The 25,241-nt window shown below is 51.3% G+C and overlaps 7 protein-coding genes across 7 annotated transcripts; 4 read left to right on the top strand and 3 right to left on the bottom strand.

The window, feature by feature from the left end:
* Positions 1-52: 52 nt before the first annotated feature.
* mRpS24 (mitochondrial ribosomal protein S24) lies at positions 53-774 on the top strand. Its single transcript, XM_003739085.2, has 2 exons — positions 53-278; positions 431-774. Exons 1-2 carry the CDS (start codon positions 136-138, stop codon positions 744-746), a joined length of 459 nt encoding a protein of 152 aa, XP_003739133.1. The 5' UTR covers positions 53-135; the 3' UTR covers positions 747-774.
* Positions 775-1,405: 631 nt separating this feature from the next.
* Positions 1,406-2,757, bottom strand: mRpL11 (mitochondrial ribosomal protein L11). The gene is made up of 4 exons (XM_003739084.1): positions 2,586-2,757; positions 2,251-2,492; positions 1,605-1,739; positions 1,406-1,531 (listed from the first exon to the last, which is right to left on the bottom strand). The coding sequence occupies exons 1-4, from the start codon at positions 2,662-2,664 to the stop codon at positions 1,406-1,408; spliced, it is 582 nt and encodes a 193-aa protein (XP_003739132.1). The 5' UTR covers positions 2,665-2,757.
* Positions 2,758-3,227: 470 nt separating this feature from the next.
* LOC100903061 (microtubule-associated protein RP/EB family member 1) lies at positions 3,228-6,191 on the top strand. The gene is made up of 5 exons (XM_018641944.1): positions 3,228-3,351; positions 4,196-4,519; positions 4,908-5,112; positions 5,386-5,621; positions 5,708-6,191. The coding sequence occupies exons 2-5, from the start codon at positions 4,199-4,201 to the stop codon at positions 5,777-5,779; spliced, it is 834 nt and encodes a 277-aa protein (XP_018497460.1). The 5' UTR covers positions 3,228-3,351; positions 4,196-4,198; the 3' UTR covers positions 5,780-6,191.
* Positions 6,192-6,657: 466 nt separating this feature from the next.
* On the bottom strand, positions 6,658-7,791 carry LOC100902917 (uncharacterized). The gene is made up of 4 exons (XM_003739082.1): positions 7,557-7,791; positions 7,276-7,450; positions 7,004-7,176; positions 6,658-6,917 (listed from the first exon to the last, which is right to left on the bottom strand). The coding sequence occupies exons 1-4, from the start codon at positions 7,623-7,625 to the stop codon at positions 6,804-6,806; spliced, it is 531 nt and encodes a 176-aa protein (XP_003739130.1). The 5' UTR covers positions 7,626-7,791; the 3' UTR covers positions 6,658-6,803.
* Positions 7,792-13,657: 5,866 nt separating this feature from the next.
* On the bottom strand, positions 13,658-14,652 carry SmB (small ribonucleoprotein particle protein SmB). Its single transcript, XM_003739095.1, has 2 exons — positions 14,522-14,652; positions 13,658-14,254 (listed from the first exon to the last, which is right to left on the bottom strand). The coding sequence occupies exons 1-2, from the start codon at positions 14,552-14,554 to the stop codon at positions 13,658-13,660; spliced, it is 630 nt and encodes a 209-aa protein (XP_003739143.1). The 5' UTR covers positions 14,555-14,652.
* A 1,418-nt stretch (positions 14,653-16,070) lies between these two features.
* On the top strand, positions 16,071-19,598 carry wuho (tRNA (guanine-N(7)-)-methyltransferase non-catalytic subunit wuho). Its single transcript, XM_018641946.2, has 10 exons — positions 16,071-16,088; positions 16,233-16,388; positions 16,591-16,751; positions 16,825-16,957; positions 17,083-17,179; positions 18,352-18,598; positions 18,690-18,857; positions 18,978-19,136; positions 19,220-19,334; positions 19,450-19,598. The coding sequence occupies exons 3-10, from the start codon at positions 16,593-16,595 to the stop codon at positions 19,596-19,598; spliced, it is 1,227 nt and encodes a 408-aa protein (XP_018497462.2). The 5' UTR covers positions 16,071-16,088; positions 16,233-16,388; positions 16,591-16,592.
* A 1,428-nt stretch (positions 19,599-21,026) lies between these two features.
* LOC100904497 (anaphase promoting complex subunit 5 ida) lies at positions 21,027-23,485 on the top strand. Its single transcript, XM_003739093.3, has 2 exons — positions 21,027-21,230; positions 21,354-23,485. Exons 1-2 carry the CDS (start codon positions 21,027-21,029, stop codon positions 23,346-23,348), a joined length of 2,199 nt encoding a protein of 732 aa, XP_003739141.2. The 3' UTR covers positions 23,349-23,485.
* The last annotated feature ends 1,756 nt before the right edge of the window (positions 23,486-25,241 follow it).

Raw genomic sequence — 25,241 nt, 5'->3', positions numbered from 1 at the left:
GCACTATTTCCCAGACACGAGCACAGGTAAACATAACATTGTACTCATCTGCTTGAATGCTCCCTTCCCTGCTCGCTGCTCCCCGCCGAAGAATCGTACGCCCGTTCACGGTTCTACTACGACAGGCTACCAGGAATGTTTGCGTGGTTTTCTAGGAGAGCGTTTTCTACTACGAATTCTCTGTGTAAAAAACAAGCCGGTCGGTACAAGCCGTCGAAACATAAGGGCAAACATCTTACTTACGAGCAAGCCTGTCCGCCCTACTTGATCGCTCATTGGTGAGTCGCCAGGAGTTCCGCGCACACCGAGTCGTCGAGCCTCCTCATAGAATTCGAGTCACATTACTGGTCGGTTACCGAGATACCTCCTCTCGATTATCGAGGACAGGTGACCGCCTCGCATCCCATTCAATTCGATCTTTACCTCGCAGGAAATCATGGCTCTCATGGAACACTGGCGGTATGCTCGATGGAGTTCGCACCGCCGAGACGGTCATGGACGACATGTTCATTAGGAAGTTCATGTTTGGAACTTTTCATCGGCTTTTCCTGACTGAAGTCATCGTGAAAAGAAGGCACAACATGATATACGTCGGAGGTGTAATCGATCAATCTACTCTGCCGCGGAAGATCTATTTTCTCACCGGTTACACTGAAGAGCTCCTCAGCTACGTCTTGAAATGTCCGGTGAAATTGGAGCTGCAGTCCGTGCCACATAGAGATGATGTCACCTACAGAATAGTTTGAAGACAACCCAAATAAATTAGATTCGTTCGTATATCACCGGCTCAGGGGATTAACTTGTTCGCGAGACTTTTCGGCCGATTCGATTCGTAGATCGGGGGTCAAGCTCCGAATGTAGCCGCCCATTGGAAACTACAGGAGGGGAAGCGGCGGCCTCATCAGTCGCGAGAGTTGACTCATTGTAGAATAGGTTTCTGATCCCTTCGCTTTGAATCGAATGTCTCCGGGAATGGATACGCTCACGTCATCCGGAAAGGTGCGTGAACCCCAGTATTCCTGAAGGGGTTTCGGGCAACTCCCTCTCCTAAATCTTATTCTGGAAGAAGAGCCGCTTTCGCTCCCATCTGAAGCAAAGGAGGAAGAGGAAGTGTTCCGTCTCGCATGCTCAGGGACCTAGAGTCTAGAATCTTCGGTTGAATCTCAATAAATGCAGTTATCCGCATCCGGACTTCCTGAGAGTCGATTTGCATCGTGAGCCATGCAGAGTGGGATGCCGGGCGGATCTATGGAAACCTTTTTAAAAGAAACAGATTTTCATCACCTCTGATACCATTGGAGACAGAGGAGTGATTATTCGGCAGCCTACAGCCGTCGTGGATTCAGGCGTTCAATCAATGAGGCGATTCCACCAAGGTGTATATTTATTCGAAGAGCTAAGAGGCCTACGCAGAAATCCGGAGTAACTTGGCTTGTCGTTTCTCTTCGATCGCCGCGAGTTGATTCGCAACAACATCCTTCCTTTCTTCCTGTTTTGCCTCGATTTCTTCAGCAGTCAGTTTCGGAACGACCTGGCAAGAGAAGCGTTTTTAGCGCATTATGCTCATCGTCCTGCTCAACTGCTTAAGCCTAGAATCCACTGACCTCTATTCCGCAAGTGAACGCTACCCTCATGACTTCCTGACAAATATCCTTCAGAGGAACACAATCATAGATGGAGTCCTCAGACTTGATCTTCGCTATCTCGTAAACGTGTTTCAAGGAGATCATTCCAGCAACCTGAGAGGAAGAGGAATGCAGAGGATAACCATTGGAATTCACGACTAGTTCCTCGCAGCGCTGAGTTCGGCTGCAGAGCCACGATATAGACGACTGCCTCCACAGAGCGTCCATCGGGGAATCTCAATACTGCTGTTGCTCGGAGCCCCTGGAGTCCTCCTGACCGAGGCTCCTCTTGGGGTACCTGGAGGATTTGCCTGGGGTTCCGCGAGACCCTCCGGTGGTTCTGCGGCGCCTTACTTAACCGAAAACGTCGTCCTGGATGGAATCTGTATCTCGCGTGCTTCTGGTATCCAGTGATCGCGAGTCACTTTTCGAAAACAAATTGTTGCTTCCCGGCTATACGGCGCAATCACCGAAAAGGGGGCGAGGATTACTTCGGATCTGTTTGTATACGTAAAGGGGGGAGTGCAATGAGGAGTCACCTCCCGCGGGAAAGTATATCAGTTAATACATGAGTGTACGGTGAATTCGGAGGGAACCTCCGTATACAAGGCCATTGGATAGTCACCTCTCTTCCATGAAACTGGGCACCTCTCTGCAATCCCGCAGCTTGCATGACGAAATATTGTATCGGCGGATTGATGGTTTCGAGCGTGTACGATCGATCAGCGTTGAGGGAAATTTTGCACGGGATCGGTATGCCTTTCTTGATATCTTTTGTCCTCTCATTGAAGTCTTTGCAGAACGCGGCGATATTCACGCCTCTTTGACCGAGTTGAGGTCCTAATGGAGGACCAGGAATAGCCATGCCTAGGAAAAGAAATATTTCAGAAAAAAATATTCTGATATGGTATTAGAGTCGGAAGGTGCGCTATAACGTTCCCGAAGGTGTCTTAGGCTCACCGGCTGGAACGTAAGTCTTGAGAGGTGTCGTATGAATGACTTTCTCCACGGCCTTTCGAGCTGATTTCATCCCCTTCATTCTGGGAATCTCGAGCAGTCAGACAGTACTGAACAAGTTTCAGAGACCGTCTCCAACATGAACAATGGAATAGAGAGCGAGTTCGAAATGTTTATAGAAAAGATCATCCGGGGTGAGGCTGTCTGCTCTTGCTGATGATTCGAGGCGCTACGGACGGACTACGCTCGCTCGTGAGGGAGACTCAGAGATCGAGCGCAGCTTGGACGCGTTCAAGAAGCGTCCGTTCATCTCCCAGGGGGGATCGAATCGGGGCGCGGCATCAGGTCCCCGATGGCGATCATGAATTGAGATCGGTTCATCACGTTCGACATCATCGTACGTCGTACGGCTAATGAATTTATCCTGGCCATCAGAACCTCGAGGCATTTCGCAGAGGGTTGCTCTCGCTCATAGACGACTTCTGCAGGAATCCGCGGAAAAGCCGCGGCTGCTATCGACGGATATCTTGATCTTACTCCAACACTCGATCACAGGCTCTCCCGCCGCTTATCCACACACATGGGTACGGATTGAAATATTGGCGCGCCGGCTCGAAACGAGTGGTTTCGTATTGAAACCATAGGCTGGAATCGCTAGTCGTTGTCCTGCCGTTGCTCCGGGCGACGGTCAGCGAGAGTTTCCGAAATCAGCGAATTGACCGGCGAAGACCGGACAAGTCTTGATGATAGAGAACCAACAGAAGACGTAGTAAGTGAGACTTCGGTCAGCAACTCTATTCTCAGGCCATTAGCTAGTTCTTACAGCCCGGCAGCATCCACATGAGCGAGCGTTTGACGTTTTGCGGATACAGTCCGCCTAACGGGTCCGGATAGCACATGCCTTTAATGGTGTGCCGAGCATATTCGGCTCATGAGTCGCGAGTGTCTCGATGACTTCTCGCGCTGGGGTATCCTTTCTGGTGGACCGTTCCGAAAATTAACTTTCGAGACCGCACCCCGTGACAGCGGGGACGAGTGTATCCTTAGCCTTGTCTCCGAGGTTAGGAGTGGTGAGCGCTCCCCAAAAAGAGATGTAAACCCATACGTTTTCTTGACCACTGACCGTTGTCAGAGCTAACAGGTCCACCGGAACGTTCAGTGGTGGAGCGATGTCTGTGGGCGGACGCTTGACACACTTACCACTGCTGCGGCTCACGCCGTTACCGGACTTTTCATTCATCTGTATTTCGTGATGTCGTGCGAACTCCGCAGCTCAAACAGCACGGCTGGGCACGGAGATAATTAGTGTGACGAGCCTACGAGTCGTTCTTGGCTTAGTGTTCATAGCTGGGTTTGACAGACGACCAGTACGAATGCCTGTCATCTAGGAACTCGACCGTAGCGGTGTCTTGTGCCGGGATTATTTTCGTCCGCGTTCCCGAGAAGATGGGGGCAGACGAGGCGTCGGTTCGTGGATTCCCCCCGCTCCGGATATGAGCTTGATGACAGTAACCTGACGGAGATAGTCCGCGTAGGCTAGATCCGCGTAATCCCCTTCGATGAACCTTACCATGATCATTCGAAATTGTTGACGCTAGCTTTCCCCATTGCAGGCCATGACAGACACTCCGATGTGCGTCAACGTGTACGCCACGTCGTGCACGACTGAGAACCTGTCGCGTCATGACATGTTGGCATGGGTGAACGATTGCCTGAAAACTCACTACACGAAGATTGAAGAGTTGTGCTCAGGGGCTGCCTATTGTCAGTTCATGGATATGCTTTTTTCGGGCTGTGTCCAGCTGAAGAAAGTCAAATTCAAGACGAACTTGGAGCACGAATACATCCAGAACTTCAAGATCCTCCAAGCCGCTTTCAAGAAAGTTGGAGTCGACAAGAATATCCCGGTCGACCGACTGGTCAAGGGACGCTTCCAGGTACGAAGTGATTTCTTCATTCCTTGCGGGTGCCGTGCCAGTAGAAAATTCGCGAGTGTCGCAGCTCTCGAAGTCGAGCTCCCTCAAGAACGAAATATGGATCGCAGGAAGTGTTCCAGCGATTCACTGATTACGGTGGGCTTCGCCAAACACCACCCGGTGGAGGGCTCTCCGCATGAAACTCAGTAGTGAAGTCAGTGATCGGGAATTTCAACAACCTAGCTATCTTCAATATTGCCCCCCCCCCCATAATTCTCACTGTTCTGACGAGACTGAAATCGAATCAACGCGCACTGAAGGCGGCGCCTAACATGCAAGCGACGACTGATCACGTGATCAAGATTCCAGGCAATTCTCTCGGTTTCTCGAGTTCTATTGAATTTTTCAGGACAACTTCGAATTCGTTCAGTGGTTCAAGAAGTTCTTCGATGCAAATTACAATGGCGAGCCTTACGATGCTGTCGAAGCCCGTTCAGGGGCTCCCGTGGGAGGTGCAGGACCTCGAAGCGGGATCGCTGCCGTGGCGAAAGCAAGTCCCAGGCAGCCAGCTCCCGCCGCCATCAGGAAGGCGCCCGTGCCCATGGCGGCCAAAAGTACGTGATCAGGAATTGCTGACGATACCTACTAGTTGATTTGGAACACGACGTAACCCAGGCGGGAGTTATGCTGGGAATCGAGTCGTTGGAAGGTCGTTCTCGGCGGTATGAATTCGGAAAGAGCGCTTTTCTTCTCACACCGTGGGGGAGCGCGGACCGTAAGATTGAGACTACATCGAGGTTTTGTGTGATCTTCTCGAATGATTCCCGACAGATCCAAAGTCACAAGGAGACTCCCCCATTCAGTTAGTGCTTGTACCTTTCCCACAGCCACAAGCCCTGCCGCTCGCGCTTCAACTGGTGGGAATGCGGTATCTTCAGCGAAAGTTCAACAATTGGAGACGCAGGTCACCGAGCTCACGGAACAAATAACAGGGTTGGAACGCGAGAGAGATTTTTACTACAACAAACTCCGGGACATCGAGCTCCTATGCCAAGACTTCGAGGCTAAGGAAGACAAAACGCCCGCCCTAGAGCAAATACTGGAAATCCTTTACGCCACCGAGGTGGGTTCTCCACAGTCGTAGGCTTGAGCTGGCGTCTGCGATTCCGCGCTCGTGGAACTCGGAATAAAGTCGTTTTTGTCCCACAGGAAGGCTTCTCGGCTCCGGAAGAATATAACGAGGAAGTGCCGCAAGGAAATGGCGAAGAGGAAGAATACTAGGTCCCGCTTCGCAGAGATGCCGCGATCCCGCTACAGCTCGAGAATCTTGTAGTCGATTTCATATTTCTCTTATTTATGTCTGGTACAAACCGGGCGGAATAATTTTTAGATGAAGACATCGATTCAGCGGCGGGGATGAGCCTGTCATCATCACTCACACCACTTCTCATTTTGGCGCTGATATTGTGAATAGCGTGCTTTATACAAAAAAATTGGCTTGAGTCTCAGTTTCAAGCACGCGGCAGTAGTATCAATGTAATTCTCTAACCGTTCTGGAAGGGCCGCTTCGTCTTCAAGAGTTCATTATTCCTAACCCACAATCATGAAAAGTCAAGAACGACGGAACTCTCGACTCGTGAATGTTTTTGCTCGAAGTGAGAGACGCATTGATGATCGACCGATTCAATAAATATTTATACTACACGCCCTCATATTTATGCTACGCGCCGAAAGCCTTCGCTGATCGGTGAATGTCACAAAAGTTAGACCGGGGCGCTCCGGGAACAGGATGAGGTAAGATGCTCGATCGGCTCTATTTTCGAGGGAATTCCTGAGCAGCGACCCGTGGTGGCCAACGCAAGAGTACCTATCTCCCTTAAGGAGCCGAGTACGGGGAGGGGGATCAAGTGTTGCCGAAAGAACCTCTAGTAGTTTCTCAGCTCGAGCTCATCACGCGACCAGGCGATCGATCTGTCTTCATGTCCCCGGAGCTCATCGTTTCAATTGAGGCCGCACTACGTTCGAAAGCAAAAGTAATTCATAGCCACCCCATCGTGAGAGCGGCCCTTTGCTGGAATGATTACTCGACGGATCTCGATGCATCAATGCGAATTCCTGTTCTATGTTGGAACGATCATTTATTGCGGGAGACTTTCGCAGCTCTCGATGCCGCGCCTCCGCCGGTGGATGCAGCTAGAACCCGCTTCTCATCGTACGGGGAATGTCTCCCCGGCATAATTCGGAAGTTGAGGCGCCTGGTGCCGAGACACGATCGACCACGCCGCTGTCGAGATCTCGAGACAGGTTATTTCCCATACATCGATGCCTGAGAGTAGATTTGCGCCATCGATGATTCACCGAACTTTTCCTCATTCTTTGACATCAAATCGTAAATGGCTTCTAATTGTGCTCGTTGGACCTGGAAGGCGGAAGCCGTCAATAAACAAGGATGAAACCTCCCTGGGCACCCACCTTACGACTTGAAGCTGGAAGAAGCTCCCTCACCTCAGCTTCGGTTAATCTCTGCTCCTTTGTGAGCGCTTTCGCGATCTCCTTCTCCATGCGGATCACATCGGCTTTTTTTTGAGGCATCGTTCCTAATACAGACTCCGGTACGTTTTCCGAGAACACAAGAGGCCTGGGAACCGGTTGCCGGTCGACCACCGAACCGAACTTTCCTGAAAGCACCGGAGAGGAACGCGAAACCTCAGGCACTGCGGTGTCCCGAAGCTCGTCACTGCCATACCACAACGCCTGCTTACGACCGGGAATCTCACCATCAGACAGTTCGAGGATGTCCAGCTTCGCTTTGCTCCTGCAGTTCCTGTGAGCGTCCTCTTGTGTCTTTATCCACTGCCGTAGGACGAACATCGCCGACAGTAGCAAGCAGAACAGAGTACTGAAGGAAACAACGATCGCCGTATGATAGTTCTCCACGACATCTCCGAACCACTGAAAATCACAGGTAGCATCATCGATACGCGCACATCGATACTTCGTCTCGGCTAGCTAGACCGGATAAGTGTGCGTCAGAGCCCCCTCGAAATTCCATGCTTACCTCCAAAACTTCCGGAATCTGTGATGTCGTGTGTTCTTCCTCGCGAGGATTGGCCACTACCTTTGTCATCTCGAGTCGTTCTCCCAATCGTCTTCACGGGCTGTGCACCACTATCCTCTCCCGATTAAGTCTCGATGATCCTTGTTCGGCCGGCGGAGTCTCACTGGGCGAGGGTCTGGACCACATCGATCTCATCTGGAGTTCACCGAGAGAAGCACAGCATAGGAGAAGAGCTCAATCATTCGTTAAAGCTTCTCCCGCTCCGATAGACTTGGTCTCGGATCACCGCAACGGATTCTCTCGGACGAATCTCGGCCGGATAAGCCGTCGATCCGATTCGAGATTGTTATCAAGCGCCAGTTCCGGGAAGAAGCTCGGCCCGTGCTGGACCGGAGCCTGATTGAAGCGCTTGTTATCTTGGTTTTCAAGACAATGCGGCTCGGTGGAATTCCTAGTGTGCCGCGAGAGAGGGGCCGTGGTGGAAAGGACCTCTCTCCTGGCCTCTCGAAGAATTCGTCTGCTCGGAAGGACAAAGGACACATCTCGTCGAGCACGTGCTCAAAGGTGAACGGCAGGAAAGGAAAGAGAGGCGGAACTTGATGCGGGGGAGGTGGGGGAGCCTGATAATTGTAGCACGGCGTGAAGGAAGTCAAGATACCCATGGGACGTGGACGAGGACGAGGCGACTCGGGGGAGAAGCGATTCATTTTGATAATACACTGGGTACATCCATCATTATTCGCAACATAAAGGAACAACTTCAGGGAGGAATGAAGGATTAGGACTAGGAGAAACGAGTGAACGGGACGGAAGAAGTAGTTCCCCCCCTGGTAAGATCTCTAGCCCTGTCCCATACGGATACGTATGTATAGCGTGCGCGACGAGTCGACTTCGCGCATGAGTCTTTTCTAACGATCAGGGACTGTCTCGATGGTCAAGACTTCTCGGTCGACGGTGCTCTCCTCGGACGAAGAAGCTTGGATGAAACTTCAGGGAGACGATATCCTCGGCCCCGCGCTGTAAAAGGACCTATCCTTGCGGTTATCATGCGTCGTTCGAGGAGGGAGGCGGATGAGGAGCCAAGCGAATGGGAAATACTTCCCAAGGTTGGGGGGATTGAGTCGTGGAAATGGTTAGGTTAGTCCGATAGACAACCGGGCTCCTATTTTTCAAGAGGCCTCAGCGGGAGGGAACTTCGATTGAAGAGGGGCTACTATCAGAATCGGGCTTATATTGTGACCTGGAATGGAGGGTGAATCGCGGAAACATTTGTAACGTGAATTCACGACAAGTCAACATTCTGAGCGAGAGAAAGTGATGAGTGAAATGATGCACTGGATATCCAAGATGACAAAGGCCTAGGTTGCACGGCTTTAAGTCTGTCCCATCGAGCAGATCAGATGGGCCTGACGGCGCCTTCGAGCATAACGTTGCCCCTGAATCCGATCAGTATGAGGTCGAAAATTGATCGGTTCGTGTTCTGTTGAGGCCCCTTCACAAAGATTCTTGGGGAGTTTGAACGCCGAGAGACACTTCAAACATTATTCGTATTCGTATCTGACTAGGTACGGAGGGTGTGGAACAGAGGTGCTGGGAAAAACTATCAAGATTGGAAGACGGCAGGGCTGGAAGCGCTTATTCCGAGGATGGCGCGGAAACTCCGTAAGAGCAAGGCACATCTCCAGTTTTCATCGAGCTCTGAGCCGTATGACCGAGTAAAGTGACAGAGAATTGGACTATGAGATCATATGACATCCCAGCAGGCATCGAGCAAGGGAGCTGGCTGCTAGCGTACAGCGGGGCTGTTCAGCCATATCAAACGAGGTACGTAAGCGATCCCGCAGGACCAAGTGGAGGTTTCGGCCAATGACAATCTCCCAGATTTTGTATGGTTTGTTTGCCGGTTCAGAGCTAGAGGAGCATTGTTCCTGGACTTCGCGAGTCGCTCGCGGTCTTGCACTCTTTCCGTTCTTTTTGTGGCCCTTCTGGAGATACATTCATCCTTGTTTTTTTTTCTATGACATTGTACCGCATCTCCTCTCTGCTGGAAGAAATCTCGAACTTCCGAGATTCCGTTAAAATCTAATTGTGAGGGTCCGGGTATGCGAATTCCGGGAGCCGAAGCCTAGGGACAGCTAGTTCGAGTTTGAGGGAATAGTGAAGGAAGATTCTGATTGTGAGTCGTGGAAAATTTTCGATGGACTCAAAGATGACCAGTCTGATACATCTGCTTCAGCTTGAGCGTGCACTCTGGTTGGTGCACGGTGTCGAAGGAGTGGATACATTGCCTGCGGAGCATACTCGAATAGCTCTGCCGAAGAGGATCCAGATAGTGGAGTCAAAAGTCGAGGTGGAATTGCCGACGATTGACTCCGAGGCCATGGAGAGGGGGGCCATGATTAGAGCGAGGAATAGAGCATTCGAGATCAGAGCCTCCCAGATGGCAGCTGCGCAATCCTGAATCGAATCGCGTGCGGAATCGAACAACCGGAAACAGAGCGATATAAGCTTGCTCCGGGATAATAATTCAATTTTTCCGTCCTTCGTTCTCCTATTCACTCTCGAGTACCCATCCGATTTGATCTTCGGCTCCAGGAATAGTTCCCGTTCGGAATATTGAGTCTATTTTCAAAGAGTCCATCCGGGCGTCGGTGCTTTCGCTGGCGTTCCTCTGCCGCATATTGATGAAGCTCGGTCAGACATCGAGTCTGTTGTCTCAAAGCAGTGTCTGGTGGGACCAGGTATCAGATAGGTTTCTCGGAGCGTCGGGTAAAGCAATAAAATAAAGCCCTTCACAAGTCGTGGTCCATCGGCCGCTCTCGTTCGTCCACTCCGCTCGTTTCTACCAGACTGACTTGGCCGACTCCTGACACCTCTAGATGTCTTCGACGTACAGACGCGCATGATGTTCCGCCTGCCATAGCGACATTCGCGGTTTTTCACGGTAGGTACCGCGGTCTCGTACCGCCATTGGGTCAGAGAAGGGCAAAGATCCTAAGACAGCAGGTATCGATTCGCGGTCGATGCCGCCGAAGTCATTCATTCGTGTTGATGAGAGTCGCCCCTGCGTCCTAAGCGCAGTGAAACATAATCTAGGTTGTTTCCCATCTGGAATCAGCGGCGGGTCGAAAACACATGGTTCCATTTGCCTTGGAAGTAATACTTCGACAAACCCTGCCGGGTCTTCTTTTCCTCGCCGAGACATCAGGTGCCAAGATGAGATTGTTGAAGCTGGTCGGAACCCACACCACCATGAAAATCGAGTATATCTCATTTCAGGATCCAGAAAACGATCTCACGCTGCCCGCAGCCGTTCGCCTTCGACTTCGCCACACGGCTTGCGCCGGTCAAAACCGCATGTTACCGGCACGACATGAGCTACAGTGACTACATACTACAAAAATGACGATTTGCTCAACTATTTCTGATAATAACGGGTTTAGCGTCTTGTGCGACGGGGTCGTTCCTTGATCAGATGCAAAATTGAATCGTTCTACTAGTGTTACAGCCCTGTCCTCTCCTCTCCTTCTCTAGGTTTCTTCTAGATTTCTGTTTACTGGAAAGATTGGAATGAGCCCCACACCCCAGTCGACTTTTACACTCTCCTGGGTCGTGCGTAGATGCATTCTTTTCCTGTGGTCCCCTTCCTTCTCCTAGGTTCTCTCCCTTCCGCACTCGCATCTCCTTATGAGAATCATCGGGCTCGTTGCAAGCTGTTTCACGCAAAAAAGAGAATCCAGGAGGGAAACACGCGATGCTCGAAAACCAAAATTGACTGCCCCTGGGTAACAACAGATGATGACCTCGACGGATTTTTCTGTGAACCTCTTCGAGCTTCTCTAAGTCCCGTGCAGCTCGCAGAATCAGAGTCGCTCTTTTGTCTACGTGGCTGACAGCGTCGATATCCTGAGCTATCCTGGAATTTCGCGCCGCCAGCTCCAACAGGGGAAGGAGTCCGAGTCCTGGGAAATGAACGCTGTGGATGTCTTTGTCGGAGAAGATGGGATCGTCAGAAACTTTCCTCAGGTCCATTCCAGGGTAAATCCTGCAAACAACGGAATCAGGTATTCAGAGCTTGCTCACATTTCCACGAAAAGCTGTCTTTCTACCCCATTCTGCAACTGGATTCTCAGTGTGTCCGAAGATGCAGGAAATTCAGGAACGACCCTCGGACGGTGTGCATCCAGCAAGCAGAATTTTTTTCCCTCGGCCATGTGGAGGTATTTTGCAACCAGAGCCGCTCTATGGAAATGACCATGCGCTGCCTCGGAATGCTTGAACCGTTCAAGATGTTTCCCGGGCTCCTTGGCTAGCCAGGTTAATCGCAGGTCTTGGGAGTAGCCTTTAGGGTGATTCACCGACATTATTCTTGCCTTCCGAGGTGCAAGATTTCCCAACATGGATCCGACTTCGACGGAGCGAAGTCGAAATCCAGTTCAACCATCGACCAGAGCCTCGGAGTCTTTGCGGAATATGGTATGATCCTAGAAATGGCAAGCGCCGCAGCCGGCTTTTCTGGGAGGAGGATCGTCCGACCGAGTCTGCTTGACAGCGGAATTCAGAGTAGTTAATATACATTCGAGCCCAGGTCCAACTGAAGCGCATTGGCTTTCCGCTTTCTGCTGGATTCGGAGCCCTCCGTCTTACCGAAACGCATCGCCGCTAGGTTCATAATACAGACACAATGATATATGGATCACATTATCTGTCTACATAATGAGCTCAGGAAGGCTAGTGTCTTCGATCCCCCGCCCCTCTCCATCGCGTTAGCTGAATCGGGCATCTCGAAGCCGGAAAATTCATCGCCGGTAAGGCCAACGCCGTTTTCCGGCGATGGATTATTATTGTCGTGTATACCATCCAAAGCGATGCTCCGGATCGGACATCGTCGATATGAATTCATCGCGGGTCCGCCCGGCTTCCATCGATGGAGGAGAAAAGTTTTCCCAGCCTCGAGCGCTTCATTGGAGCAATAAGGGGATTCGGAATATTTTGACGGGTGTGACAATCGCAAGGGAGAAGAAGTTTATATACGCGTGAGTGTACATATAGAGGGGAGGAGAACTCGGGCTGTTTGGCTAATGGCTTCTAGTCGGGGGAAGTGAGCATCAACGCAGGAGGGGTTCTAGATTAAGCGATTCGGGGAGGCTTACAGCCTTCTTGAGCGGATTTTCGGAAAACCTCGGGATGCACCGAGAATGTTTCGAGAGACGCGAGAGGGAAAGGACTCCATCAAGGAAGCAGAGGCTCAAGATCGCAGGCTGCTTCGAAGGTTTTTACCGCAGCGAGATGCACACAGCGGCTATCCACCTCTCTGTGCTTGGCCGACCCATCCAGGCCCAGGCGTAGGGGAAGCGGGCAGGGGTTGATTCTCGCTCTCCTTTCCTGTACTTACCCCAAGGGAACTTTCCGTCTGATAGAGCAGCACGAGCGTCATGTTTACAGGATGTATGTGTGATATTTTGACCAGGCAGGGCGACAGCGACCAGGTCTGTCGACACCGGAGCTGTCCCTCAAGTTTGGAAGTTGTGTAGCATTCCCATCAGGAGAGACACTCATAGAATTTGCACAAGTTTATTACATGCTGTGCTCCGAGAGCATTCCCGGAAAACTGCATCGGGCGATTTGTCAATTACAGAGCCAATCCTCCCACCGGTTTCGCTTTGCCGACGACGCTGTTTTCTCTTACCTCCAACCCTCAACACTTCTGCGTACTCTCCGTACTCGGGACGGGTTGGAGCAAGGACTCATAAGGGGATCGGTCGGACTTGAAGCAATCGATCAAGCCATCCCAAGTTTATACAGCTTTTCGCGATTTGGGCATAGCCGACGTTCTGACGAGGAGACCTCCGCTCACGATGCGATGAGCTCATCCGATTCGGCATTGAGAAACACCACAGGAGACCAGACAGGGGTTTCGAAGCTATCGTACAAGGGAGCGGTTCCAGGGCTGAGAGGTAATACTTCAGAGAGATCCGACGTGCAAGTCTTTTCCCCATAGGAGGAAGCATCCAAGAATCGGAGGAAAATAGAGAGAGAGGAATCGCTTCCGAGAAAAAACAGGGCCCGCTTTATTTACATTGCCGATGGATAGCACGGAATTAACGCATGTGGGGTGGTGGGGGAGGGGGTCCTCGCATCATCCCGGGCGGTGGTCCTCGCATTCCCGGCGGCGGTCCGCGCATTCCCCCCATCATCCCCGGAGGCATGGGTCCCCTCATCGCAGGCGGTGGTCCCATTCCCGGCGGAACCATTCCTCCGCCGGGCATTCGCATGGGGGGCGCGGATATGGAAGCTCCTCGGGCTTGAGGAGTCATTTGAGGAGTTGAAGGTCCGCCCACACCACGCACAGGTCCTTGGAGTCCTGCAGGGGCGCTGGTTCCCAAAGGTCCCGCGGGCATCCCTCTTCCAGCCGCGCGACCCATTCCTTGTGAAGACGCGCCAGGTACTCTCGGGAGTCCCGTCTCCTCGGGCGGAGGAGGACCTTCGACGGTCATCGATACGATATTCTCGCCTCTCAATAGGACGAGTCCCAAAACTCTCTTCTCCTCTCGTTCCTGGCCGCCCTGTTTCGCTTTAATTTTTCGGAATTCCTCGCATTCGGTCAGAATCAGGTTCATGTGCTTATCGAAAGCCTTGAAAGTTCCGATGAAACTTCTAGAGTCCTGCAGCGTGACTCGCATCCTGTAGTTGATATGCTGTGGACAAGAAAGGGTCCAGTAAGAGTTTCTCGATCGTATTCAAGACGCGGACACCGGACGGAGGCGCCGTCAAGGGAAACCCCAGTCCGGTGGATGGGGCGGAGAGGGAGCAGGAAGGATAATCGAAAGAAAGGTCAGATGCAGCGCTGGAAGACAGACTTGTCGATCCGAAGTGATCGCTCCCTCAATTGAGCTCGGCATGACGCGAGCGGCGATGGACTGAGATAATGGCTGAAGGTTCCGCATTAGGTACTCAAGACTCACCTGCAGCATCTTATTATTCTTTGAGATCGTCATTTTCACTCGTGGAGCGGTCTAGCCGCCGAACTGCGAGATCTCGATCGAAAGCAAAACCGTTTTGGCACACACGCGCCGCCGGTTGGTTGTAATACCGTGTGTTGGGACTCGCGGCGGCGGCTGCCGAGATGCAACGGCGCGTTGTTTCCCCACCTCACGGGGTGGTCTTTAGGACGAGGCTTCTTAAGATATGGCATGATGGGATGGCTCTCGAGTAATCCGCCCTCTCTTAATGGTATTATGTTGTAAAATCTTGTATCGAAGCGGCTTTGTCAGATGGAACGGGAGCTCGGGACATCCACTTTTTCTTCACAGAATCCCATCCCTATGGAGACGGCTGTTTCGGAAGCTCTCTCTGCAGGCGCGTTTGCGTCAGGTCGCTGATCTGGCCGGTAGCCTTTTTCGAGCATTCTCGTCGAAGATTCACCCTCGCGTCTTCAATGCACCTCCGCTTCGTGAGTCTTCTGGCTCGGAAAGGCAGATGTCGGATGCTGAATCATGATGTCGCATTCGATCTATCTACCGGAGTGTACGACCGTATCAGTTACCATCGTGATACGCTCCTACGCTCACAAGAGGAAAGTACTCAAAAATGCTCGGTATTCAGCGATGTCTCCTTCGAGGCTATGATTGATTCGAACATACGTATCGAGGAAAATTTTGAGTGTGACGGAATACCGGGGTAGGAGTCCCGGAGCAATCACTCCTCGCGGTAGGAGTCGCTCCACCTTTATAACACGAGGAATCATCATCGGTGCGAGCAGCATGCATTCTTGCAGAGCAAGCTCCAGAATGTAGGAGTGAAGCCCGCTGCCGTGAACTTCCCTCCCTCATTCCCAACCGAAACGATCCGCATTGGTTGGGATGTCGATCTTCCTTCTTGGCGTTATTTTGGGGAGGCAGAATACAGCGGTCTTCCAGGCGTACCCTTCCACGCCCCTTGGATGGGTACCCATTCACTGGAGCTTTCCGCTAATCTCCTCGACCAGGCGTGTTCATCTCAATTCGAGCACATGATTTCCGATGCCGAGTCTCGATATCTCTGGGTATTTCTCAGGGTACTTCTCGATTCCGACGAGCGCCTATCCTGCATGCATGCCCGCGTGTCCCAAGGTTTTCTTCCATTGTGTCACTTTCGCTTGAGTCTTCGTCCATCGGCAGCATTACTAGATTGCAGACGATAATGAATGAATTCCAAATCACGCATGATTCCATGTATTTAGTTTCGAATGTAGGTATTCCCGCGACGCAGTCGAGAAGTAGGCAAGCCGAACCTGAGGATGATTCCTGGACTCCCGCCGGATGCTTGGATTGAGTACGGTTAATCCCGTTGCTGAACACGCGGCTCCGGACCTCTATTGATCCAGCGAGAGCTGATCATAACATAGTGTCGGGCTCCATGAGCGTGGGACAGACAAGCTTTGGTACTTATTAATCCGAAGAGATACAGTCTGGGAGAGTCTAGGGCGCCCGGTCACGCTGCGAATACAAGCAAAGATCACGGACGCAATTGTTTACTCACACTCCAGCTGCGGTAAGCAACCCATTCTCGTGGAAGGAGAATATTCCGGCCATTCGGCATGTCCTCTTAACGCAGATGATAGTTTAAGACGTACAGTCGTGGAATCACCCGAAATCGAGCAGGACGTAGATCTAGGTGTCGACTAATCGCTCGCAGCTCTGTGCAGCGCTCAAGGCTCAAGGAGTCGAAATTCGAAAGTAAACATCGGCTGATGAGAGTTGCGCACTCGCGCCACTCACATGAAACAAGGGGATAAGCCCGGCGTGAGAGCTCGCTGAAAGTTTGCTGCCTCCCCATCGGGGAATTTAGCAGGTGAGAAAGAAGAAAGAAATCAATTGAGAGCATATCAATTCCTAGACCCCTCATAGTTTCTTCATGCTTTGCAACACATACCTGGGGCTTCCCCAATTTTTCGGAGCTGCTTCTCGAGACCGAATCAACGAAAATTTCATCAAAACGCTGCCTGTAACGGCTCGTGAGCCTATGGTGTGGCTGACGCAGCCTATACTTCCAGTGATGCCAACACTCATCTCTGCGGTCGGAGACCTCCTGCTGCTCTCCGTGGGAAATCGAGTGGTTGCGATGAGGAATCGCGGATCCTCCAGCTCGAAAATGGAGCTTCCTCTCCCGAGCCCGGAAATATGCGAGTCGAGGAGTGGGGCAGACTGCGCTGACGTGAGTGATCGAGTTCCGTACAAAGGGGGAGACCGACTTTCTCGCACAGGATTTCGACGTAATTTTCTCTCAGGCGGTGGGACCTCGTCCAGAAATGACGAGCTTACATATATCGTCTTGTCAAATGTACCTGTTGGCAACCACATCCGACAAGCGTTTGATCATTTGGAATCGACAGCAAGAAGAGACCTCGGGGGGAGCTGAAGGTAATTGCTTCTCGCATCCCTGTAAACCGATCATTTCGGCTTCCTTCGTGTACAAGAGGATTCACCAAAATCGGTCATCCTACCGGAACTGGCCCAAGGTATAATTCCTATCCTCCCAATCACAGGAAAGTGGCTCATTCACTCAGTGAGGAAAACGCCGAGAAAATGTATCCAGACTTCCCTGAGTAAGCTGGCTCCAAGGATGGTACTCGTTGCAGACAGGTGAGACCGAGTCGGGGAACGAAACGCTCCAATGATCGATTCGGTGGCTACCCGGAATTCGCGGGGAGAATTATCCTTTATATGCTGTTCTGATACGGAGTTCGGGAGAGGAACGCCTCAGAGCCTCAGACGAGTGCTGCACTCTCGAGACACGCTCGACGTCTCCCGATTTCGTGGAAGGCAGTCAGGGAGATGTGGTCCGCAAGCTAGTCGAATCGAATCAGAGTATCTCACTCCCGAAGCCCCCTCCCGATGTCTCAGGCTGCGAAGACAAGGCTTAATCGGGTTCTAGGGAAAGAACCGCAGATTTGCTGAATACTCCATGAGCCGTAATCTAGTGTCGTATCGTCTAGCTAAGTCTGAATCGCTACCCCACAAAAACATCATCGTTGAACAGTTTATCAGGCGCCACCTCGCTCGCTTCGGGGGCAATTAACCCGGCGTCGCCTCGGCTGATAGATAGACCTATAGAACGAGCAGCTGAAATATAATCGAATTTTGCGGCAGCCGTGGCCATGGCGACACCGTAAACAAGGAACAGCCGTCTGCTAGCGGATGATCTCTCTCTGTTTTTGAAGCGTCAGCACGTCAGCAGCCGCATGCATGGGTCCGCTCATCATCTGACCACCAGCGTTCGAGGAGAGACTTTTCTTATCAGCGAGAATATGCTGGATCTCTCAGGAATTCTGTGGCTTGTAGCGGTGGCGGTTATGTGGGGGTTCTCTACGCCCCTCCTCAGGCGGGGCTCTGAAGGACTAGAGAGCGTGCAAGGCTCGAATTTCCTGCTGCGATGGTTCAATGAGGTGAAATTTCTCCTGCGAAAGCCCCAGTTCGTCATACCGCTCATGATGAATCAATCCGGTTCAGCCGTTTACGCAATGAGTCTGGGTTCCACCGAACTCACGCTGGCGGTTCCTCTCGTGAATGCTCTAACTTTTGTGTGCACCACATTAGCGGGCGCTCTCTGTGGCGAGAAACTCGGAAGTCGTCTCACTTACTGGGGCATAGGAATGGTGACTGTCGGAGTTTTGATTTGCATAGCGGATAGAGCCAACACGTGAAGGTCTCTTCCTGAAGTAAGAACAGATATTGTACATCCCTGTCCTCTCAGCAGCTCGGATGCATGACGATGAGCCCTACTGGTAGGTCAAGTATACATTCGATGTTTCCAGAGCGGGTGACGTATACGAATACGACTTGGAGGACTGTGGTGCGAGTCCTCGACTTCTCATGGGACGACTGTCGATGTTGCTCGACATGACGCTCACTGCCAGCAACGAATTTCTGATAATCTGTGATCGCGACGAGAAAATCCAGGTCTCGAGCTATCCTGACTGTTACGACATCGTCGCCTTCTGTCTAGGACACCAACAATTCGTCACCTCTATAACAACCCTCGATCACCACGGAGATCGGCTAGTGAGTGATATCATGATTAGCTTCGTGCAGCGTAGAGAGACGAAGCGAGCGATACGCAGGTTGTGACATCTCGATGCCATCCGTTGCTCAGGTTTCGGTGGGAGGAGACGGAAAACTCAAGCTTTGGGACATCCGCACGGGCACTTGTCTGGACTCTTTCGACTGCTGGGCTGACGCGGCTCAGGCGGAGCGCCTACGGCCCTTTGAGCAATACAGCAGCGTGAAAGATGGAAAGAAGACCCGACCGCCGCTCAAGAAGGTACTGATCTATTCGGCATGAATAGAATGCCTCTGTGTTGGTAAATGAGAGGATTTTCTGGATTGCATGTCGGTCGTGAAGGAGATTTCGGTCTGGGCCTTATGCGAAATATTTGCTCAGGTCCTGAACCGAGGCGATCTGGTCGTTGTCATCTACAGCAGAGTTCCGTACGTCCACATACTGAGTTGTCGTGGAGGAGCAAGTTTCAAGAAGCTTGCCGGAATCCATACGGATCTTCCAGTTCGGGACGCCACGATAGATCAAAGTTCGAGACTGTGGGTGAGTATCGGTTGCTGCTCGCTGGAACCACCCTCCCCCCTCATTGTTTGATCGATTATTGCTCACGACGCTCAAACCCCTAGATCCTGACTCCTGCGCCATCCATATACCAGCTTGACGCTGCGGGCTCACATTCCGAAGTTCAGCTGTCACCAGATATTGCAGAATATCTTAGGGATCTGATCGCTCCGCTCGCAGGTGTGTTGTAAAGGCGTGACATTCTCGTTCTCCGTGCTCGAAGCTCTATTCTCATTAAATATTTATTTGCTAATGATCACGGGCTAGTCTCGACAGACATCCTTGCATTTCTCAGGTACAACGGAGAGCAACGCTGAGCTGGACACGCTGTACAAACAATGGTTCGATAACGTTGAGGAGTATCTGCTCAGGAAGAAAAGCAGGCAAGAAGAGAAGATACAGAAGAAGAAGAGAGCGAATCGAAATAAAATTGCGGTCAAATAGCGAAATGAAGGTCCTGATCTTTGCGTTCGATCATTTGTCTAACAACCACCGATCTAGAATTCCTCGGTATCGTCGATAACAAGAAGATGGGTGGGGAGCCCCGGGCATCCTATAGGCACGATACGACATTGCTCGGAACAGCTGTGGGAGGTTCGAATGATGGTGAGCCGAGCCCGTCGCCGACCGGTCGCCGACAACGATCCTGGAGAACTTGAAATTGGATTGGGTAGATTCCGGGCTCTATCATCCTTAGATACTCTATGGCAACAGGCGAGACTATAGTGCCTCCAAAGATGCTCGCGATCGAATGGAGCCGTTAGGCAGCGCGTATGGATCCTGCCCCATGCTCCTTCTTCATATGCTCCTCGAAATAACTCGCTGACGTACAGCATAGCCCCCTCCGTATCCGTCACCGTTTTATCATCGATGTCATCAAGCCTCGGGACGATCATTCGAGGATTCGCAAACATTTAGAGAAGTGTTTCCCGAGAACTCCGACGACGTCACGCTTCAAGTTGAGCATCGATATCCTTCTCATCACCACTAAGCCTCGTCAACGTCTTACACTCATCCCAGGAGCGGCAAGCGATCATCCAGACGGAGATGGTCCCGCGCTGGTGGATGGTATTGTCTTACTGAGGTCAGAAGTCCCGGGAACTAGTTCAAGGAAAGATTCGAATTCATCGCGCGTCTGGGAGGGATAGCGTCAATCGGGGCTCGGGCATGTGGCGAAACGGGGCGATCATCGACCATTAATTCAAAACTAGCTGCATTAGGTATTAATCCTTAGTCGCATCAAGTCCACGTACCGGATCGTTTCCGGGGCTGAGAGAACACCAACAATCTCGTTTCGATTCGTGAGGGCCGCCAACCGCCCATAGTGATCCATGATCATCGTCATCAGCAGCGGCTCATGTGTTTTGGTGTGGGGGCTTCTCCTCCTCCTCTCGACGATGATTGTTTCCGTCGTCGGCTGCTGACCGATCGCGCCTTCGCAACCGCGGGCCCGTGCGCCGGAGGGCAGCATTTTTCTTCGTTTCTATTGGGAAGAAGACTCCCCGGACCGCTGGATTGGGCGTATGTTCCCTTTTACCGAACCGGCTCACTGATCTGGAGACACCTGCCCGGTCGCTCAAGGTGGAATACACTCGAGGACGGGTCTGCAGCGGCAGGAAGAGCGCGTTCGGTTTCGCTGGATGGGAAAACTTCAAGCCGCAGGAACGGTCCTCGAGTGTCTGCCCCATTCCTGCACCTCAGAGAGAGGAGACGCTCGGAAATGCTAGTACAGCAGACTCAAAACATCGGCACCGGATCCCTGATGAATGGAGTCCGATGGAGTCAACCTTCCATAGCTCTGCCAGCTACCCACTCCCTCTCATCTCCCTGACGCTCCCAAGTTTCCCGTGATTAGAAAAGGACTCCAAGGAGATGGAGTGTGCCTACTCGGTCAGTGATCGCTTCAGACGCGACTTCTCCCTCACCCCATTCACTTTCGCGGTCGGTGTAATGGTTGGCGAATATTGTCAGCTTTACACGAGTAAAGTATCACGACAACAGATCTCTGAATCTCACCGTCGGGCTGCTATGATCCTCATATTGCGGCTCATCCATAGCTCTGAGAAATCTTGTGCGGTAAGTTTATCGGAGACTTCAATCGAAATTTCACGGGGCGCGATCAGGAGCAGGAGCTGATCGACTCTGCGAGTACACTACGGACTCCATTCCCGCTCGTCAATGAGTGTATGATATCTTCAGGAGCTCCTGGATGATTGCCTCAAAGAACTACCAGAAACGGTGCACTCGCGGACACTCCAGGAACTCGCACACTTCCGAAGAGGAAACGTGAACGCGATTTTCCAGAAAACAAGGAGCTTCGAAAAGTTCTTCGCGGGAAGCGAGGACGCTGATTACAGTAAAATTCATAAGAATTCGGTAACCGGGATGTTCCTCCGCAAGCTGATTCTAGCGATCAATACCTTGGATTTTACAGCTCAAACGCAGTTTTCAATGATGGTTCAAGAGTACGTCGCCAAAGCAGTCGATCACGATCGGCCACTCACTAACGAAGTAGCCGACGCTCCAATGTCGGAGGTCGGTACGAAAGAAGATACCGGGGGCTCATCGTCTACACATAACGAATCGACAGATCTGGAGTCTTCCGGCGCCGCCGAGCTGAAGTCCTCATCGGCAAACGATATTTCCGGACTGGCCTATGGAAGAGACAGCGCTCGGGCCTTTTTGAGACAACAGGGACAAAGGTTGAGGGATAATCCCGCGTCCGCCTTGCCGCCGAGAGAACTCAATCGTGAGATTCTGAAAATACTCTGCAACAACCCTGACATGGCGGAGGCCTACTATGTGTCGTTCATGAGCAATCTTTTCTTCGGAGAATACGTTTCCGCGATCGGGGACTGTCACAAGCACTTCTTGTTGAAGAGGGATATCGCAGGGAAGAAGTTCCGATACGCCTTACTGAACTTGGCGATCATTCACAAAAGGTTTGGACACGAAAAAGAGGCGGAGCTCGCTTTGCGTGAAAGCATCGATCTCTCCCAGCAAGCTGGTGATCATGAATGTCTTGAGCAGGCTCTCTTGTGGTTGAGCAGGACGAATCAGAACGATATGTCCTCGGCTGTAGAGAACTCGGTTCTCCATGGCGGGCAGCAGCAGCGCTTGTGGTTGTTATTCACTCTGGGGCTGCAAACTTTGTCGAAGTTAGGCATCCTCACGGGACGTTTCCCTAGCTCGTGTTTAGAGAAACTTGCGGGAAAACACGTTGAGAACTGCGGATCGCCTGCAGCGCTCATGAGCTTCGGTATGAGCGCTGCTATTTTATGGATCAGCTATGGGTTACATCAGAACGCGAAACTACATTGTGAAATGGTTCTGCACCTTTGCTATACAGAGATCAATCCGCGTCATGAAGACTGGATTTTCATCAACGAAAGCGTGATATTAGCGTTCGTGTTCTGCTCTCGATACGCAATACAGGACTACGATTATGTGACAGCGGGCACCTTATTGGAAATCGCCGATTCGCTCGTTCCGCCTTTCTCAGAGCTCCGAAAGGCCGTAGATATCGCCAAGTTGTGCAATGAGTGCGAGAGTAATCTTCATAAAGATCGCTTCTCCGAATGTAGGGCTTCGATCGACGCACTCGCTCTGTTATCACCGGCTGACGCCGAACTGTACAAAGTCAGGATGTATCAGCACTTGGGAAACTATGAGAGAGCGATCAAACTCATCAACGGGTTTCCTCCGACATCTGTTGAGAATTCGGGCTCCTACGGGAGCGTTATCCAGTTTCTTCTGAAATCGCGCGTCCTGATCGATATCGACTCGGATAACTCGTTCCAGTGCATATTGGAGGGGCTCGCTCTCTGTGAGCGGTATAATTTACGCTACTTGGAATGCATGTTCAAACTCGAACTCGTGCGAGCGCGGAGTCGGAGGAACTTCTCGAAACCATCGCTGAAATCGAGTCTTGACTCTGTAACACCCATGATCCTCGCTCATGGATCCAAAGACGACAAACTCCTACTACGAAGCGTTCGGGCAGAGATATCAGAGAATGATAGAGCGATCGAGGATATGATCTCTTGTTATGAAGAATGGAATTTTTTCGGAGATGTCCAGCGATCGAAAGTCGCGCTCAACTTCATCGCGAGGAAATGTCATGAGATCGGAGACAGAGCCCGACGGAATCATTATGCGAAATTGTTCAGGATCCTAGTGACTAAAACGAAGTAGAATCGGTACCTTGCTCCGAAAAGCTTTCGGGGGTAATAATATATTGCGTGGTGGAGCGACCTCGATCCTCCGAAGTTGTGCAGACGTCTCCTTGAGCGGAATAAAATGTTCGTCGTTGTTTCGCTGATGCAGGTGTCTCTAAGCGTATTCGATTTCTTTTGTCCGTGAGAAGTATACGTGAGAAGCCGGCGGTCTTTCTGCCAGAATCCAGCGAGTTCCGAGATTCATCTACAGTCTACAGGTAGAGGCAGAACTGAGCCCTAGGAGTGCTCTCACGGACCTTTCTGTATACCTGAGAAGCCGGTGGTCTTTCTGCCGGAATCCAGCGAGTCCCGAGAATCATCTACAGGTAGAGGCAGATTTGAGCCCTAGGAGGGCTCTCACGGACCTTTCTGTACATTGATGTCGCTGCTCGAACCATATGTATTGTCGGCCTGAACTGGAAGCAATATACTGTCATCTTCCCGTGATACGAAATCCTTTTCATGGATCGATGTGATAGGTACAGAGTCTGGTACGGAGCCCCTGATTGTCTCTTCATGAGGCGTTCCGGAAGAATGTCCCATGAAATCCGCGGCAACGTGATTCCTACTTTCGTGGCTCCGTGCCTGGATGTGAACCGAAGGCGATGTCGATGTTCCCGGGAGGGGGCCCTGAGAGCCGACGCGCAGACGGAGAATAAATTCAGCTCAAGCCCCGAGAGGATGTCGGCTACATTCTTCAAGAGGATTGCGAAAATGATGGTAGAACCGCTGAGTAGGATCTCCCAAAGTACCGTGCCGGGCCTTCTTTTCCCGGGAGGGTGTGGATCGCTCCCATCGACAAGTAGCATATGCATGCCTGAATATGTAAGATTTCCTTGTACTCCCCATTCTTCTATTTTCGAGATCGGTGAAGAACCCGATCCGTTAGAATTCGATCGGGGAGCTGACGAAGCTAAATCGGAGCGTCTGTTGGAGACTGTCCGTCCATATTTTCCGTGTACCAACGAGGGAACCGAGACCAGTCACTCATCCTGGCATACCATATTGAACGGATAAAATAAGCATAATGACTTGAGCACACTGAAAACTCATACGAGACTCGCTCACCTGAATGATTCCCATCCTCGAAATAATTTCTAAAGAAAGGAACCGGAAGATAGACTGCCCGTCTACCTCATTCATTCCGCAAAGCCTGCTCGTCCATTGGAGACTATCCGTCTATTAGGATATTTACGGTACGTCTCACAAATCAGAGATCTGAGGAGAGGCCTCACCGGGTGCTACATGTATGTAATCCTCAATCGACTGTCGAGGTCTTTGATTCCGAGAAGCGCGAGGCGGTGACAGGGGAAAATCTCGCATCACTACTAAATCCTTCTCATCTGACCGCTTCCGTTAATCAAAGCGATCGCATGCGAGTTCGAAACATAGACGAAAGGATCGTGAGAAGGTTAGGAAGCCTCCCTCATCTTCCATACTCTACGTGGATTCGCGAATAATTTTGGTAGAAACGTTTTATTATAATTTGGCTCCATTCTACAATATAGTTTGGGTGGGATGATGATATTTCATCGTCGGAACCACAACAACAATCATTGAAAGACGTACGAAACAAAACCCAGCCATCCGCTCAGTCGGCTCCTACGTACAATACCGTCATCACATTTGGTGGACGACTTTTTCGAATACGAATTATTCATCGCCTCCCGACATACGGCCTCGATTCCGAGGTTTTTCTCTGATTTGGGACACCTAGCTGAGCGACGGATCGGACGGCGACTGGTATCATCAAAACAACTGAAGACAACAAAAGGTTGTGATAAATACGGGTAGGGAGATGTTGTTATAGAAAATCGAAAGAGTTCACTGTAGTAAGGGAGCGCCTATCCAGGACAATTCATAGATTCTA

This window comes from Galendromus occidentalis, unplaced genomic scaffold (assembly GCF_000255335.2).
Source record: "Galendromus occidentalis unplaced genomic scaffold, Mocc_1.1 scf7180000076384, whole genome shotgun sequence".
In the NCBI taxonomy this organism is placed as follows: domain Eukaryota; kingdom Metazoa; phylum Arthropoda; class Arachnida; order Mesostigmata; family Phytoseiidae; genus Galendromus; species Galendromus occidentalis.
This window is presented reverse-complemented; position numbering and strand designations above follow the sequence as displayed.

Bases quoted from the DNA above. Each gene is read 5' to 3' on its own strand.
- mRpS24 (XM_003739085.2), top strand. From the start codon at position 136: ATGTTTGCGTGGTTTTCTAGGAGAGCGTTTTCTACTACGAATTCTCTG. The intron at 279-430 runs GTGAGTCGCCAG...TTTACCTCGCAG, and splicing joins CCCTACTTGATCGCTCATTG to GAAATCATGGCTCTCATGGA.
- mRpL11 (XM_003739084.1), bottom strand. From the start codon at position 2,664: ATGAAGGGGATGAAATCAGCTCGAAAGGCCGTGGAGAAAGTCATTCAT. The intron at 2,493-2,585 runs GTGAGCCTAAGA...TTCTTTTCCTAG, and splicing joins CAAGACTTACGTTCCAGCCG to GCATGGCTATTCCTGGTCCT. The intron at 1,740-2,250 runs GTGACTATCCAA...TCTTCCTCTCAG, and splicing joins CCCAGTTTCATGGAAGAGAG to GTTGCTGGAATGATCTCCTT.
- LOC100903061 (XM_018641944.1), top strand. From the start codon at position 4,199: ATGACAGACACTCCGATGTGCGTCAACGTGTACGCCACGTCGTGCACG. The intron at 4,520-4,907 runs GTACGAAGTGAT...TGAATTTTTCAG, and splicing joins TGGTCAAGGGACGCTTCCAG to GACAACTTCGAATTCGTTCA. The intron at 5,622-5,707 runs GTGGGTTCTCCA...TTTGTCCCACAG, and splicing joins AAATCCTTTACGCCACCGAG to GAAGGCTTCTCGGCTCCGGA.
- LOC100902917 (XM_003739082.1), bottom strand. From the start codon at position 7,625: ATGACAAAGGTAGTGGCCAATCCTCGCGAGGAAGAACACACGACATCA. The intron at 7,177-7,275 runs GTGAGATTCCCG...CGGTGCTTTCAG, and splicing joins CATCCTCGAACTGTCTGATG to GAAAGTTCGGTTCGGTGGTC. The intron at 6,918-7,003 runs GTGAGGGAGCTT...TCCGCCTTCCAG, and splicing joins AGAGATTAACCGAAGCTGAG to GTCCAACGAGCACAATTAGA.
- SmB (XM_003739095.1), bottom strand. From the start codon at position 14,554: ATGACGATCTCAAAGAATAATAAGATGCTGCAG. The intron at 14,255-14,521 runs GTGAGTCTTGAG...TCTTGTCCACAG, and splicing joins AGAATAATAAGATGCTGCAG to CATATCAACTACAGGATGCG.
- wuho (XM_018641946.2), top strand. From the start codon at position 16,593: ATGCCAACACTCATCTCTGCGGTCGGAGACCTCCTGCTGCTCTCCGTG. The intron at 18,858-18,977 runs GTACTGATCTAT...ATATTTGCTCAG, and splicing joins CCCGACCGCCGCTCAAGAAG to GTCCTGAACCGAGGCGATCT. The intron at 19,137-19,219 runs GTGAGTATCGGT...TCAAACCCCTAG, and splicing joins ATCAAAGTTCGAGACTGTGG to ATCCTGACTCCTGCGCCATC.
- LOC100904497 (XM_003739093.3), top strand. From the start codon at position 21,027: ATGGAGTGTGCCTACTCGGTCAGTGATCGCTTCAGACGCGACTTCTCC. The intron at 21,231-21,353 runs GTAAGTTTATCG...TGATATCTTCAG, and splicing joins GCTCTGAGAAATCTTGTGCG to GAGCTCCTGGATGATTGCCT.